The sequence below is a fragment of the Lepus europaeus genome, chromosome X, assembly GCF_033115175.1.
Source record: "Lepus europaeus isolate LE1 chromosome X, mLepTim1.pri, whole genome shotgun sequence".
In the NCBI taxonomy this organism is placed as follows: Eukaryota; Metazoa; Chordata; class Mammalia; order Lagomorpha; family Leporidae; genus Lepus; species Lepus europaeus.
The window spans coordinates 62509805-62523904 of record NC_084850.1 but is presented as its reverse complement, the minus strand read 5'-3'; the positions used below and the strand labels follow the sequence as shown (position 1 = coordinate 62523904).

Below are 14100 nucleotides of genomic sequence, written 5' to 3'. Positions count from 1 at the left end.
TGGTATTTAAGAATCACTCATCAGGACAAGATTAATTACAAACTTTCTAGACACTTGTCCAAAGATACTATCACCACCAGGTTTTATTATACAAAGCAACATATACTACAATTCTGCTAGCAAATGGACCCATAAAGTCTAAAATGTCATATGTATAGCTGACAACTATCACCTGACAGAAGTGGTACAAATCTCACTAAAAATTACAAGCAGTCTTTGGAAATACTCTGCTAATCAGTGATAAAAAGTTATATTAACACTGAGACTTCTTTAAAAACTTATTTATTGTGCTTGTTCATGTCTTAGATTACACGCATTTGAACACCTTAGTCCTTTTATGAAGAACATTCTAAATAAGACTGCCAAGTGCTCATAAAAATTTTTTTTAAAGATTTTATTTATTTGAGAGGTAGAGTTACAGTGAGAGGGAGGGACAAAGGTCTTCCATCCTCTGGTTCATTCCCCAGATGGCCGCAACGGCCAGAGCTGTGCCAATCCGAAGCCAGGAGCTTCTTCCCAGTCTCCCATGAGGGTGCAGGGGCCCAAGCACTTGGGCCAACTTCGACTGCTTTCCCAGGCCGTAGCAGAGAGCTATTGGAAGAGGGGCAGCTGGGACTAGAACTGGCGCCCATATGGGATGCTGGCACTGCAGGCAGAGGATTAACCTACTGCACCACAGTGCTGGCCCCTCATAAAAATTTTTGTCGCCCAAGACCTTGGACCCTTGCACCCATGTGAGAAACCCAGAGGAAGCTCCTGGCTCCATTTCAGCCACTTGGGAATGAACCAGCAGATGGAAAATTCTCTCTACCTCCGCCTTTCTGTAATTCTGCCTCTCTAATAAATAAATCTTAAAACAGGGACTGGCACTGTGGCAAAGCAGATAAAACCACCACCTGCAGTGCCAGCATCCCAAATGGATGCCAGTTCGAGTCCTGGCTGCTCCACTTCTGATCCAGGTCCTTACTTGGCTTAAGAAAGCAGTAGAAGATGGCCCAAGTCCTTGGGCCCCTGCATTTGCATAGGAGACCCAGAAGCAGCTTCGGCTGTTGCAGCCAATTCGGGAGTGAACCAGAGGATGGAAGACCTCTCTCTCTGCCTCTCCTTCTCTGTGCAACTCTTTCAAATAAAATGTCTTTAAAAAAATTTTTTTTAGCAAATAGTTCTACTATATAGTTCCTAATCTTACAATCTACTTATTTTGCAATGATGTTCAACTTTCCCTATTCAGAACATGAAATCACTGATCTTGGTGCATTTTACGAGAAACTAGGATATACTGCCATGAGAGCTTATGTACAGTATCTCGTGTAATAAGCCAAAATACTTGATAAGTATAAATTCTTAGGTAGATCAAGTAAATTTGGAGATTTCTAAAAGTGACTTACCTGACAAGTTTTACATTACTTAGATTTTAGAAATCTTTAAATTTACTGGACTGAAATTCCATTTTCTGCCTACTTTGTGTACTATCAACAACTACAGGAGACTACAGCTTTGAACCAACTGAAGTATGTGATGTAGATTTTGATTTTTTTTTTCAGCTAACACACATAAAACCCAATGTAACATACCAAACAGGATAATCCATAAATCTAAGCATTATAATTACACTAAATTGATAGGTCACTGATAGAACATCTTTTATATGAAATCATAGTGATACTAATATACTATATAACAGATCCTTGAATAGCATTATATACACCTCTAATAAATATACTGAAAAATCAAAAGTTCTAATTACGATGAAAATCTGCCAAAGGTAGCTGGTCTTCAGGGAAACTAGGAATTCATTATATAGGACGACTCTTTCATTGAATCTGGTGACACTAGAAATCCCCTAGTCAAAAGTGAAAAGGAGGGCCAGAGATGTGTCGTAGAGGGTTAAGCTGCTGCCTGCAATGCTGGTATCCCATATGGGCACCGATCCTGGTTGCTCCACTTCCAATTCAGCTCCCTGCTAGTAGCCTAGGAAAGCAGCAGAGAATGGCCCAAGTGCTTCAGCCCCTGCACCTACATGGAGACCCAGAGGAAGCTCCTGGCTCTGGTATGGCCTAGCCTCAGCTGTTGCAGCCATTTGGGGAGTGTACCAGCGGATGGAAGATCTCTCTCTAACTCTACCTATCAAATAAATCAATCAATCTTAAAATTTTAAAAAGTGAAAAGGAATTAACACCAATCCTATATATAAACAGAAATGAGGAGGGTAGAAACTAGAAAGCATAATCAATCTGGGCCACATTTTTGGCTCAACTATGAGCTAATATAGCTCTATGATCAGTTACTCATTAACTATAATTTCCCCTTACTATAAAGTTACTTAGAGGTGTTAGCCAGATTTTTCTGTCACACTACCTCATAGAGAAGTTATATAGCATTTTTGCCCTTAATATTAACCACAGGTTAAGTACATGAAAAGTGGTCAATCTTGGTTTAATTTATAAAAAACAAAAACAAAACCTAAAATGAATGTTTCAAATGTACTTTATTTCTTCAATAATGCAGTATTTTGACTGGTACAGTGCTTTTACTTGGCATCACTTATGAGTTGGTTTTCAAGCAATTCAGTATTACACCAGCTGGGATGATTACTGATTTCTCCATTCCTTTGGGGTGACTCTGCCAACAGGGGACAGGTTCCATTCTATTCCAATTTGTGTTGCTGTCTGTAAGAATTAAAATGCTGTCAGTTACACATCTTTAAATCATAGTCCATCCTCCCCTAGAACCACCTTTTTGAAAGTGACAAAGATACTCTGCTCTGGTTAAAAATGCACAGAAGCTCACCTACAATACCCTCCAAGTAGGTCTAACTTAAATGCTGTCCTAATTCTCCAGAACAGAACTGTGTCACTAGAACTTCCCGAGATGAAGGAAATGTTCTAATCTGCCCTGTCCATGATACAGTAGTCACCAAATACATGTGGCTAACGAGCAGTTGAAATGTGGCTAGTATGACTGAGGAAATCAATCTTCAAATTTCATTTAATTCATTTTATACCTCCTATTTCTATACTACCTCCCCGAAACATTGTATCTCTCAAACAAAATTACCTAATTAACTCCGAAAGATCACTTTGTATTATCACTTCATCATTAAGGAGCATTTTACCTCCAAAAGGTTATCTGATCATGCATTCATTCAATATCAGTTTATCCTTCTAATTAAGTATACATACTTATAATAGTATTATATGATTTCAGAAAGATCAAAACAAAAATGGTCTATGTACATAATGTTTCCTAATTAAGGCAAGTATTGGCATATCTTTTAAAATAAGAAAAAAAATTGGGGCCAGCGCTGTGGAACAGCGGGTTAACATCCTGGCCTGAAGCGTTGGCATCCCATATGGGCGCCAGTTCGAGACCCGGCTGCTCCACTTCCAATCCAGCTCTCTGCTATGGCCTGGGAAAGCAGTGGAGGATGGCCCAAGTCCTTGGGCCCCTGCACCTGCGTGTGAGACCTGGAAGAAGCTCCTGGCCCCTAGCTTCGGATCAGCACAGCTCGGGCTGTTGCGGCCAGTTGGGGAGTGAACCAGTGGATAGAAGATCTCTGTCTCTCTTCTCTCTGTGTAACTCTGACTTTCAAGTAAATAAATCTTAAGAAAAAAATGAAAAAAAAAATCACTATTTCTTAAAACTTTAGGACTCCTACTTTTAACCAATAAGTACAGTGACTGGTAGACAGATTGTTAAATGTAAGATGTAAAAGAAAAAAAACTTAAAATATGGAAAAGTAAGTTATTTTACATCTCATCTATCAGAAATACTGTGCTCAGTTCTGACTGCAGAATTTTAGAAGAAAAACTAATAATTGCAGTGTCCAGGAGAATGACTCAAGATAGTGAAAATCCTGGAAATCATTCAATAATAAATGACCACACAACTAAGAATGTTTAATCTGGAATAGATGATTCAGGAGATAGGACAGCAATTTTCAAATATCTGATGGCTGTCATATGGAAATGAAAGATCACAATTTTTGTGTTGCAATGGATTAATAGAATATGAAGAGAAGCAGCTTTTAACTTAAGATCCTTTTAATAGCTACACACTGCAGAAAAAAGCTTTGTGATCCAGTAAGCAATTCATTATTGGAAATATTAAAAACAGAAGATGGGATGAATGCAGAATGCTGAGGAAGAAATCCCTGCACTGGGTGAGTGATTGGATTGGAAAATCTTTCAAGTCCCTCCTAACATATACCACCATGCTAAAATATTCACATGAACAAAGTAAGAATGAAAAACATCTAAAATAAAAATTACTAATCAATAGTACTTACATATGTCCATACAGCAATACAGAACGTGGCTCCACCAGCTAATACAATATTACCATATTTGTCATGAAAATCAGGTGTACGTTTCTGGTGGCCCTGCCTTGCCATTGTTTGTTGAATGCTTCGAACTTAAAGGGGGGAGAAAAAAAAAAGAATACAGAAGTATATCAATTATCAGGAAAAAAAGAACACATGTGATTGACATTGCCAGGAAGACCAAGGAAGTTAACATCACAGTATTATGCAGTTCAGTAAAATGTTAAAGCATATTGTGTAGCTAAAAGAAATCCAACATAGTTTGAAATGCATCAGAAATGAGTTGACAGATGGATATATGTATGTGATGAAACAACTATAATAAAATGTTAACAATTATAGAATTTATATGGTGTGTATGTAAGGGTTCATCGTATGACACTTCCAACTTTTATGTCTGAAAGCTTTCATAATCAAATGTTGGGTGGAAAGCAAATATTGGATGATATCAGTAACATTCACTACTAAGTAGTCTTTATATTATCTCTGGAACTTGGCTCCTATTCATAATTTGTATCTTTATGACTTAAAATTTGCACTAAAGTTAATTCAATGGTGTTTAACAACTTAACACATATAAGGTAAATAAAATGGAACTTCAAGTTAAAGCTACTTATGACCTTAAAATTACTAAAACCAAAAAACCAAAATAAAACCCTCCAAAAACTACAGTAATTTTGATTTTTAAAAAGTTACTAATTAACCATGCCAAAAATACATAAACATGTGTAAAACACACACTGTCACCAGGTAACTTTCAATTGGAAGAGGATAATACACACGTACACACAAATTATTATACTACAAAAAAGGAAAATTAGCTAAGCACTTATGGCAGACAGGTTTTGGTTAAATATGGGAAAAGGGAATCTGAAAAAAAAGGCAGATAGAGAACAGCCCAGTGTATTGGAAAACCAATTAAGTTTGGGTGAAGGACAAGGTGTATAATAGGGAATAAAACTAGAAAGGATCATGGAGGGCTACTTTTTGTGGCAGGCAGGGGAAGCTGGTAAAGGGTTGTGAACACAATGGAACATCAAAACTTTGCTTTTTATATTATCCTAGTAGAAGCGGCAGGACAGTTTTCAAACTGCCTCTGGTGGATTTAAGGCCAAAGGTATTAAGCTATCTCCAAGTGTTTTTTTTTTTCTTCTTCTTCTTCCTCTCCAATTTTAGTAGCAGGTCCTGATTGTAGTAGTAGCCTCAAAAAGTACTTACGTATGTAATGGAAAGCATGTTAAAGAAACAGTAATATTGTCCATTCACTAGCATTTAATATGATGGCTTCTATGTGGTGCAATGGGTTATTCCATGATAATTATTTAACCATTGATTATTGGTCCTTCTCCCAGCTGCCTTACAGTTTTTACCTCTCAGCAGCCACACCTGGGATGAACAAATACGGAAACATTTCACAATATATTCTGCTCCAGAACATTTAACAAATGAGTGTGAATTCCATGGGGGGTGGGTGGGTGGGGCTTTCCTAACGTACAGGAAAGCCTTACTCTACTCAAAGGGCAGAGAAATTTAAGATTACCAAACAATTCTTCTGCAACAGCTTGTGACTTCAAGACTCAGATTACCTAAGTGGCTTCCTTTAGACCTCTCCTCTGTGACAAGAAATGGTTTAGCTATCAGACATTGGTAATCTCATGTAACACTCAACAACCCAACCCGGTAGCTATTACTTATTGACCCCTTTCTTTTCAAAGAAGGAAAATGGGGTCCAAAGAAGTCAAATCACTCATTCAAGAGAAAAAGATAAATGTGGTTTTTGCTACTACAGTTCAAGTATTTAACATACAACCTAGTAATATCCCCAACCTCTCTGTGAAGTGAAACCAAAAAGATGATTAAAGAAGCCAAATGGTGATTGGTTAAGGTCACCTTCATTCACATTACTCAAGGTCACCTTCAGTGAAAAACAAAGATGGAAATTAATCTTTCCTTACAGGCCTAGTGTACTCTCAAAACATAATGCTGGCCTCAAAATTTCCCTGTGCCTGCCAAACTTTTAAATAAAAAAATGACCACAATTAATTTCAGGGTGGCTAATATTCAGTCAATAATGCACAAATAACTTCAAAACTGCAGGGCTACCATTTAGGTTGTCTTCCTGCAATGAAACCAGACGAAAAGCTAGAATTACAGTTTCCTACCAGAATCGGAGAGGAGGCTCTTCTTTGTGGAGTTAGGGGTAAATGTGCCCCAAAGCTAAAATTTAGTAATCACTTAAGAGAATGACAGGTATCCACCAAGAGTGTTCTTCCCTGAAACCAGAGGCTAGGGGAAAATTAAAAAGCAGAGCTAGGCTATGATTCCGGTATGAGAGAAAGCTCGGAGCTGAAATAGAAAAACTGCATAATAAGAAAAGGACAGCCAGTGCCATGGCTCACTTGGTTAATCCTCTGCCTGCGGCGCCAGCATCCCATGTGGGTGCCGGGTTCTAGTGCCGGTTGTTCTTCCAGTCCAGCTCTCTGCTGTGGCCAGGGAAGGCAGTGGAGGATGGCCCAGGTGCTTGGGCCTTGCACCCGCATGGGAGACCAGGAGGAAGCACCTGGCTCCTGGCTTCAGATTGGCGCAACGCGCCAGCCGTAGCGGCCACTTGGGGGGTGAACCAACGGAAAAAGGAAGATCTTTGTCTCTCACTGTCTAACTCTGCCTGTCAAAAAAAATAAAGAAAAAGAAAAGGACATCACCCCAACGACACGGAGCGAGGTGGGAGACAGAGCATTTAGAATAAGAATAATGTTGATGAAAGCAAAGGACACAAGAGACCACGAGGACAAATGTACATAAGGCAGTTGTAAATGATTTGCTCACAATTTTTGCTCACCTTGGAGACGACTCAGCGCATTTCTGACCACAGGAAACATCGTGAAGCAGAAGATACAACTGCGGCAACTGTAGCTACCGCCTTGCTGCAATTCCACTACAGATACCCTTGCAGAGCCCTGAAGAACAAAATGGCTTTCAGATGAAATCCTTAACGAGATTTGATGAAATCTCGCGAGATCTGTAAAAACCTATAGCAATTGTAATCCTTTTATCCGCAAGGAACTAAGAAGACCTTCTGGGAAATGTAGTTTCAGGGCTTTATAAATGTCGTAACCGTAGTTAAAAAAATGAAAAACACTTGAAACCGGATTTAGGGCTTATAGACGACAGCCGAGACACTGATCTTAGGCTGACTCTTCTAAATCACCAGCGTCAAGATTGTGTCCTCAAGTTCCTGAGGCTTGAGTTTGGTACCTTGCTCCACATTAGCTCTGTTTTCTATTCCCCCCAATTTCCTTTTCCCATTTTTTGGTCTCTTAATACCACATACTAATTGCCTTTGCTATTAATTTTGAGATGACTTCGAATTTAGAGAAAAGTTTTAAGAATAGTGAAAAGGATTTGGTTAATATGTATATAAACATGATAAAGCAAATTTAGTGAGCCATTAATTGTACAACCTTGGTGGTGGATGTTCATAGTACAATTATTTCCATTTTGCTGTATGTTTGAATAGTTTCATAATAAAGTATGAAGGGGAGCAAAATAATGCTATACCATTACCTAGTTATACTACTTTTTAATATTTGGCTGTGTTCTCTCTCTGCATATACCTTTGAGTGTTCTGAATCATTTGAGAAAAAATTGCATATATCATGCACCTTTACCTGTTAATATTTCAGGGTTCATTTCCTAAGAATGACCACAGTATAGCTATCAAATTCATACAACTTAATATTGATACAATACACTTCACATTCCAGTTTCACCTACTGCTACAAGGTCTCTATCCAGAATCCAATCCAAGTCCCTGCATTACATACAGTTGCTAAGTGTCTATAGTCTCCTTTAAATTGAATAGTACCTTGGATTTTCTCTGTCTTTCAATGTAGTAATTTTTTTTCATACTACAGGTAAGCTTTATTCTCTCGATTTTGCATATGAAGTAAATGAGGTACAGAATCCTTCAGTGATCCAGGTCAAACTCAGATTAACACCAAGAGTGTAAGTAACAGAACTGGAACGGACCTTCTGACTTCACATGTCTGGGTTCTGTAATATTTTTGAAGAGTTCATGCCAGTTCTTTTGTTAAAGATCCTTGAATTTGTCTGTGTTCGACATTATTATATCCAGTTACTATATCCTAGTAATTATATCCAGTTTATGCCCTTCCGGCAGGAGGACCACATACCTGATGTGTCTTCTTGGGACATCTTTACAGAAGACACATGATTGGAACTTGTCCCTTTATTGATAATGCCAACTTCAAACAATTTATTGAAGTAGTGTCCTCCAGGCTTCTATACTACAAAGTTATTATGTTCCCTTTGTAATTAAGTAGCTTATGAAGGATACATTGAGACTATGTGAATGTTCTATTCTTCATCAGACATTTACCCACTGAGATTTTGTATCCACTAGGGATTTTTGCCTAAATCAAATATTAGTATGAAAATTATAAAGTAGTGATTTTCTAACTCTACAATTCCTTCTGTACTTAACAAGTATTCTGTTAGAATTTTATTTTTCTCCTCTCTGTATTATCAGTATGAATTCATGGTTTTTAATGTGTTATAACCCACTAATATCATAATTGGTTTTAATGGTCATTAGTCCTAGATGATTTTGGTAGGATTCCCTTTAAGCTCCTATGTATTTTTTGATATATCTCCATCATTTTTTAGCATGTCTTTCTTTCTTTCTTTCTTTCTTTTTTTTTTTTTTACAGGCAGAGTGGACAGTGAGAGAGAGAGAGAGACAGAGAGAAAGGTTTTCCTTTGCCGTTGGTTCACCCTCCAATGGCCGCCGCGGCTGGCGTGCTGTGGCCAGCGCAGCATGCTGACCCAAAGGCAGGAGCCAGGTGCTTCTCCTGGTCTCCCATGCGGGTGCAGGGCCCAAGGACCTGGGACATCCTCCACTGCACTCCCTGGCCACAGCAGAGAGCTGGCCTGGAAGAGTGGCAACCGGGACAGAATCCGGTGCCCCGACTGGGACTAGAACCCAGTGTGCTGGCGCCGCAAAGAGGATTAGCCTATTGAGCCGCGGCGCCGGCCATCATGTCTTTCATTTTCTAACACAAGATTTTCAAGATTCATCTTGTAGTGACCTTGCCCCACAATGGAATCAGCCACAACTCTAAAGAGCATCCACTTATTTTAATGGAGATGGCATTTAGCAGCCTAGATCTGCGCACTGGATGTGATCATTGTTATCAGGTTGTCATTGCTTCTATCCTTTTCAGAGACTACAGGTAGGAATGTGCTATGAATAAAGTTTCTACTGATATCTCCACTTTCTGTCCAACACCCAGAAGTTCTTTACTGAGGCTGGTGTTGTGGCATAGTGGGTTAAGCCTCTGCCTACAGTGCCGGCATCCCATATGGGCTATGGTTCAAGTCCTGGTGGCTCCTCTTACAATCCAGCTCCCTGTTAATACCCTGGGAAAGCAATGGAAGATGCCCCCAAGTGCTTGGGCCTCTGCACCTGCATGGGAAATCTGGAAGATGCTCCTGGTTCCTGGCTTCGGATAGGCCCAGTTCTGGCTGTTGCAGCCATTTGGGGAGTGAACCAGCAGATGGAAGACCTTTCTCTCTCTACCTCTGCCTCTCTGTAACTCTGCCTCTTCAATAATTAAATAAAATCTTTTTATAAAATGTGCTTTCCTTCATTTCATATTTCTATTTACTTTATTCCATATTAAGAATATTAGCTCTCAACATCAATCTTTTTACACATTTATATTACATAAAGTGTATTTTCAGAGTGTCTATACCTATATCACTGTGAGAAAAACACACAAAGCAGAGATTAAGATTTATTTTCAGGAACATAAGTTGGCCTAGCAGTCAAAATATCCGGATCTCATATCTGAGTATCTGGAATCAGTGTCCTGCTTAACTCCTTTCTCTAGCTTCCCATCAATTCAGGTGGTAGTTCAAGTAGCTGGATCCCTGCTACCAACATGGGAGAGCTGTATTGAGTTCCCGGATCATGGCTTTGGCACTCTACCCAGTCTTGGGCATTGTGGACATTTGGGGACTGAACCAGGAAATAAGAGTACTCTCTATCTACCTGCCTCTCAAAAAATACATGAATTTGGGGCCAGTATCATGGCATAACAGATAAAGCTACCGCCTGCAATGCCAGCATGAGCCCCAGTTCATATCCCAGCTGCTCCACTCCCTATCCAGCTCCCTGCTAATGGCCAGTTAAAAGCAGTGGAAGATGGCCTAAATGCTTGGGCCCTGTTACCCCGTGGGAGACCCGGATTAAAGCTCCTGGCTCCTGGCTTCAGCCTAGTCCAACCCAGGCCATTGAGGCCATTTGAGGAGCGAACCAGCAGGTGGAAGACCTCTCCCTCTACTCTCCCCTCCCCCGTGACTCTGTTCTCCATCCCTATCAGTTTACCTTTTCCAAAATGTTATGTAAGTGGATCAAACAGTCTAGCTGAGTGTACTACTATATTTTGCATTTTTTCTTATTATGAGTATATATAACCACTTTGTGCATTTTTTTTCATATCTTAACTTCACATCTTCCCACTTCAGAAGTAGCTCTTTTTCTTTCCATAGTGTCATCCTGCTCTTGCCAACATAATGATTATTCTTTTCCTATGGGTATTTTCTTTCCAGCAGGGCCTAAGAGAATAGTCATATACTCAGTTGTGCACCATCAAAATAAATCCAAATTATAGGTAGACTGATTTTATTTTGCTATTTTTCCTTCTTGGATATATGGTTATTTTGTAGTAAAAGCACTGCAGTGTTTTTTTTTTTTTTAAGATTTATTTATTTGAGAGGCAGAGTTATGGGGGTGGGGGGAAGAGGTCTTCCATCCAATGGTTCACTCCCCAAATGGTCACAATGGTTGGAGCTCAGCTGATCTGAAGCCAGGAGCCAGGAGCTTCTCCTGGATCACCCACGTGGGTGCAGGGGCCCAAAGACTTGGACCATCTTCTACTGCTTTCCCAGGCCAAGCAGAGAGCTGGATTGAAAGTGGAGCAGCCAGGACTCGAATTGGTGCCCATATGGGATGCCAGCACTGCAGACTTTACCCGCTATGCCACAGCATCAGTCCCAAGATCATTCTTCTTTACAACCTTAGTTTTGCACCCCTCCTCAAAATAAAATAATAAATAGAAGGCATTAGCTGTCTATAACCCTTAATTATGTCCTTGCTGGTATTTTAAGTAGTACATAACAGAGTTCAATTTTTAAAAATTGCCAAAAATAATCAAAATGTTTTGAAAATAAATTTTTGATGTCCTCTTTTCCAGTGCTCCTAGCCCAACTCCTGGCACACAGATGGCATTCAATAAGCTCTTGTTGCTGTATCGTTTTTAAAATCTCCTTTAGTGATATTAAGAATTTTGCTTTCCAACATTTAGTGATTTGCATTTTGATTTAAAGTCTTCATGGGAAGATGAGGGACAAAGATAGCTGCTATCACTCACGTGGCTAGGTCCCATTTTTCTAAATATTATATGAAAGAGGCAGTTCTCAAGGACTTCTAAACGATTCTGAGAGAAAGATTCCGTTTTAGCAACCTCAAGCCATTTTGGACAGGAAAAAAAAAAGCCGCAACGATTCAGAACTGCGCATGCGTTTTTTGAAGAGCCCAAGACACGACTTCTTTACGAAAATCCAAGGGGCGGCCCATCATCTTCAGCGGACCAATAAAAAGCCTCCAGATTGTCCTTTTTCGATTGGCTAACCGGGACCAATTAGAAGTGCACTATGTTTTAGCGGGCGGCTAGCAGTAGCGCGCTGTGACGTAATGTGAGGGGTCGCCAGGCAGGGCTGAGCTGAAGCAATCAGAAAAGGCAAGGGGCCGGTTTGCTGTTCTCACGCCCCACCTTCAGGCCCAGTCCGAGGAAAGTTTTCGCTGGCGAAAGGGAGAGCTGCGAACATGGCAGCGCCTCGGTGGTTCTGGTGCGGCTCTGCGACCATGGCGGTGGCGCTGCTGCTCATTTACGAGCTTCCTTTGGCTTCTGCCCAAAGAAAGAAGGAGGTGAGGACGCGGTTTCCAGCAACATGGGCTTTTCACAATCACTGGGCTTGAGAGGATCTTTTTGCTCCTTCCCCGCCAGTTTCTGTCCTTTGGGTGGCTTCAGTTCCGCCGTCTGGGGAGTTGTTGGATTCGCGAGAGAAGGAACTGTAACTCCTTGTTTTCTGGGAATACAGTCTGAGAGTGGAGTCGGGGAGCAAGCTGGCTTCTATAGGCCTGTGAATGTACATCTATGAGTTTTGACACTACTGTGATGGGGGCCACATCGAGTGTTGGCTGTGGGAAGTTTGCTTTGAGGTTCAAGAGGCAGACTATGAGAAAGTCTTTTCTGCTGTCAGCAAATTCAACTATGTATAAGAGCTGCCTATTTTGTAGCGTTTTCTCTTCCGGAGTGTGAGACTTAGACCAGAGTGAAATTATGCCAAGTTGATTACATTGTCCAGACAATGATTTCAAAGCAATTTACCAGATCGAAAGCTCTTAAACCATTTTCAATCGTTTAACAAAAATCAAGCGTGCTAGGCACTGTTTTAAATTGGGTGATGGACATAAATGAACAAAACTGAGATCCCTCCTTGTGATTTACAGGCTTTGCGGAGTGCAGGAAATAACAATATTCTTTACTCACCGCTAAACGATCCAGGCAGAAAATTTTAACACTGTGTTTAACCTTCTAATTTTATGGGTGAAAAAACAAACCCTCAGTTTGCTCACTTAACTACTGGCAGAGAAGGGGAAAAGCACTGGGTCTGTTAGTCTAATAATATTTCCTGTGCATTCTGTTTCCTCTAGTACCCGAGATCCATACACATACCTTTAGAATACCGGTTAAACATTTCAAATGCTTGTCAACTTGAGCTGGATTAAGACAGAAACTATGTTTCTGAGCGTTTGAACGATTCTGTAAGAAGAAAAAATAAGCAAGCTAAAACAACAGTCAGTATGATATTAATTAGACTGGCAAAAGGAAAATAAAATATGTAGTTATTAAAAGTATGGTGAAGGGAGCAGAACCATACATTGGAACTAGACATTGATGTGCTTTTGGAGGGAGAGTCCTAAAGCATTCTTAAGTGGAAAACAAGCTGCAAAGCAATATATAATTTTATATCAAGGAATTCTTTTATGTTTAAAAAAACACATAAATCCCTATAAGTAAGTGTATATGTATGTAATATGTATAAAGAAACCTCTGTTAAGGACATAACAGTGCTTTAACAGTAGCTATTTCTGGGCAGTTGGGATTGTTAATGAGGGGTACATATTCACTTCTTACCTTATATACTGGTATGTCTTAATCTCTACATTGACCACATATTTTTTAATAAAAAAAGTGAAGGTTTTCTTAAGCTATCATTTCTACCAGTGAAATTCCAGGTTATTTATTTACTGTCACTGACATGCAGCCCAATAGGTCTAACAGGAAATAGATTATTTTTAAAAAGGAACCAGCACTGACTTGTATGCTTTAAAATGGTTAACATGATGGGTTTTATGTTGTGTAAATTTTACTTCCATAATTTTTTTAAGGAGCCAGACTTTAACTCCCTTTTTTTCATGCCCACTGTTCATTCAGACCCTTATTGCTCTTGCAAATATACTGCAATAATTGCTTAACCAGTGGTGTTCACATGAAAACCTGAAAGTCCTTCAATATATTTTGCAGTGTGTAAAAATGGCCTCTGAAACTCTGTCTCTGATCTGCTGCTTCCAGCCTGATCTTCAAGCTTCTTCCTGTACTTGTCATACTGAATTGCCTGCCTGCCTGCCT

At 39.8% G+C, this 14100-nt stretch overlaps 2 protein-coding genes across 2 annotated transcripts in view; one reads left to right on the top strand and one right to left on the bottom strand.

The window, feature by feature from the left end:
• Positions 1–2469: 2469 nt before the first annotated feature.
• Positions 2470–7310, bottom strand: LOC133753497 (cytochrome c oxidase subunit 7B, mitochondrial). The gene is made up of 3 exons (XM_062184164.1): positions 7161–7310; positions 4289–4413; positions 2470–2669 (listed from the first exon to the last, which is right to left on the bottom strand). Exons 1-3 carry the CDS (start codon positions 7198–7200, stop codon positions 2592–2594), a joined length of 243 nt encoding a protein of 80 aa, XP_062040148.1. The 5' UTR covers positions 7201–7310; the 3' UTR covers positions 2470–2591.
• A 4776-nt stretch (positions 7311–12086) lies between these two features.
• Positions 12087–14100, top strand: part of MAGT1 (magnesium transporter 1) — a 50394-nt gene continuing 48380 nt past the window's right edge. Inside the window, exon 1 of the mRNA XM_062183439.1 lies at positions 12087–12332. Within this exon, the coding sequence (XP_062039423.1) occupies positions 12231–12332 (102 nt within the window). The 5' untranslated portion in view covers positions 12087–12230. The remainder of the gene's footprint in view (positions 12333–14100) is intronic.

Bases quoted from the DNA above. Each gene is read 5' to 3' on its own strand.
- LOC133753497 (XM_062184164.1), bottom strand. From the start codon at position 7,200: ATGTTTCCTGTGGTCAGAAATGCGCTGAGTCGTCTCCAAG. The intron at 4,414-7,160 runs GTGAGCAAAAAT...CCCCCCTTTAAG, and splicing joins TGCGCTGAGTCGTCTCCAAG to TTCGAAGCATTCAACAAACA. The intron at 2,670-4,288 runs GTAAGTACTATT...TAATTCTTACAG, and splicing joins GTATTGCTGTATGGACATAT to ACAGCAACACAAATTGGAAT.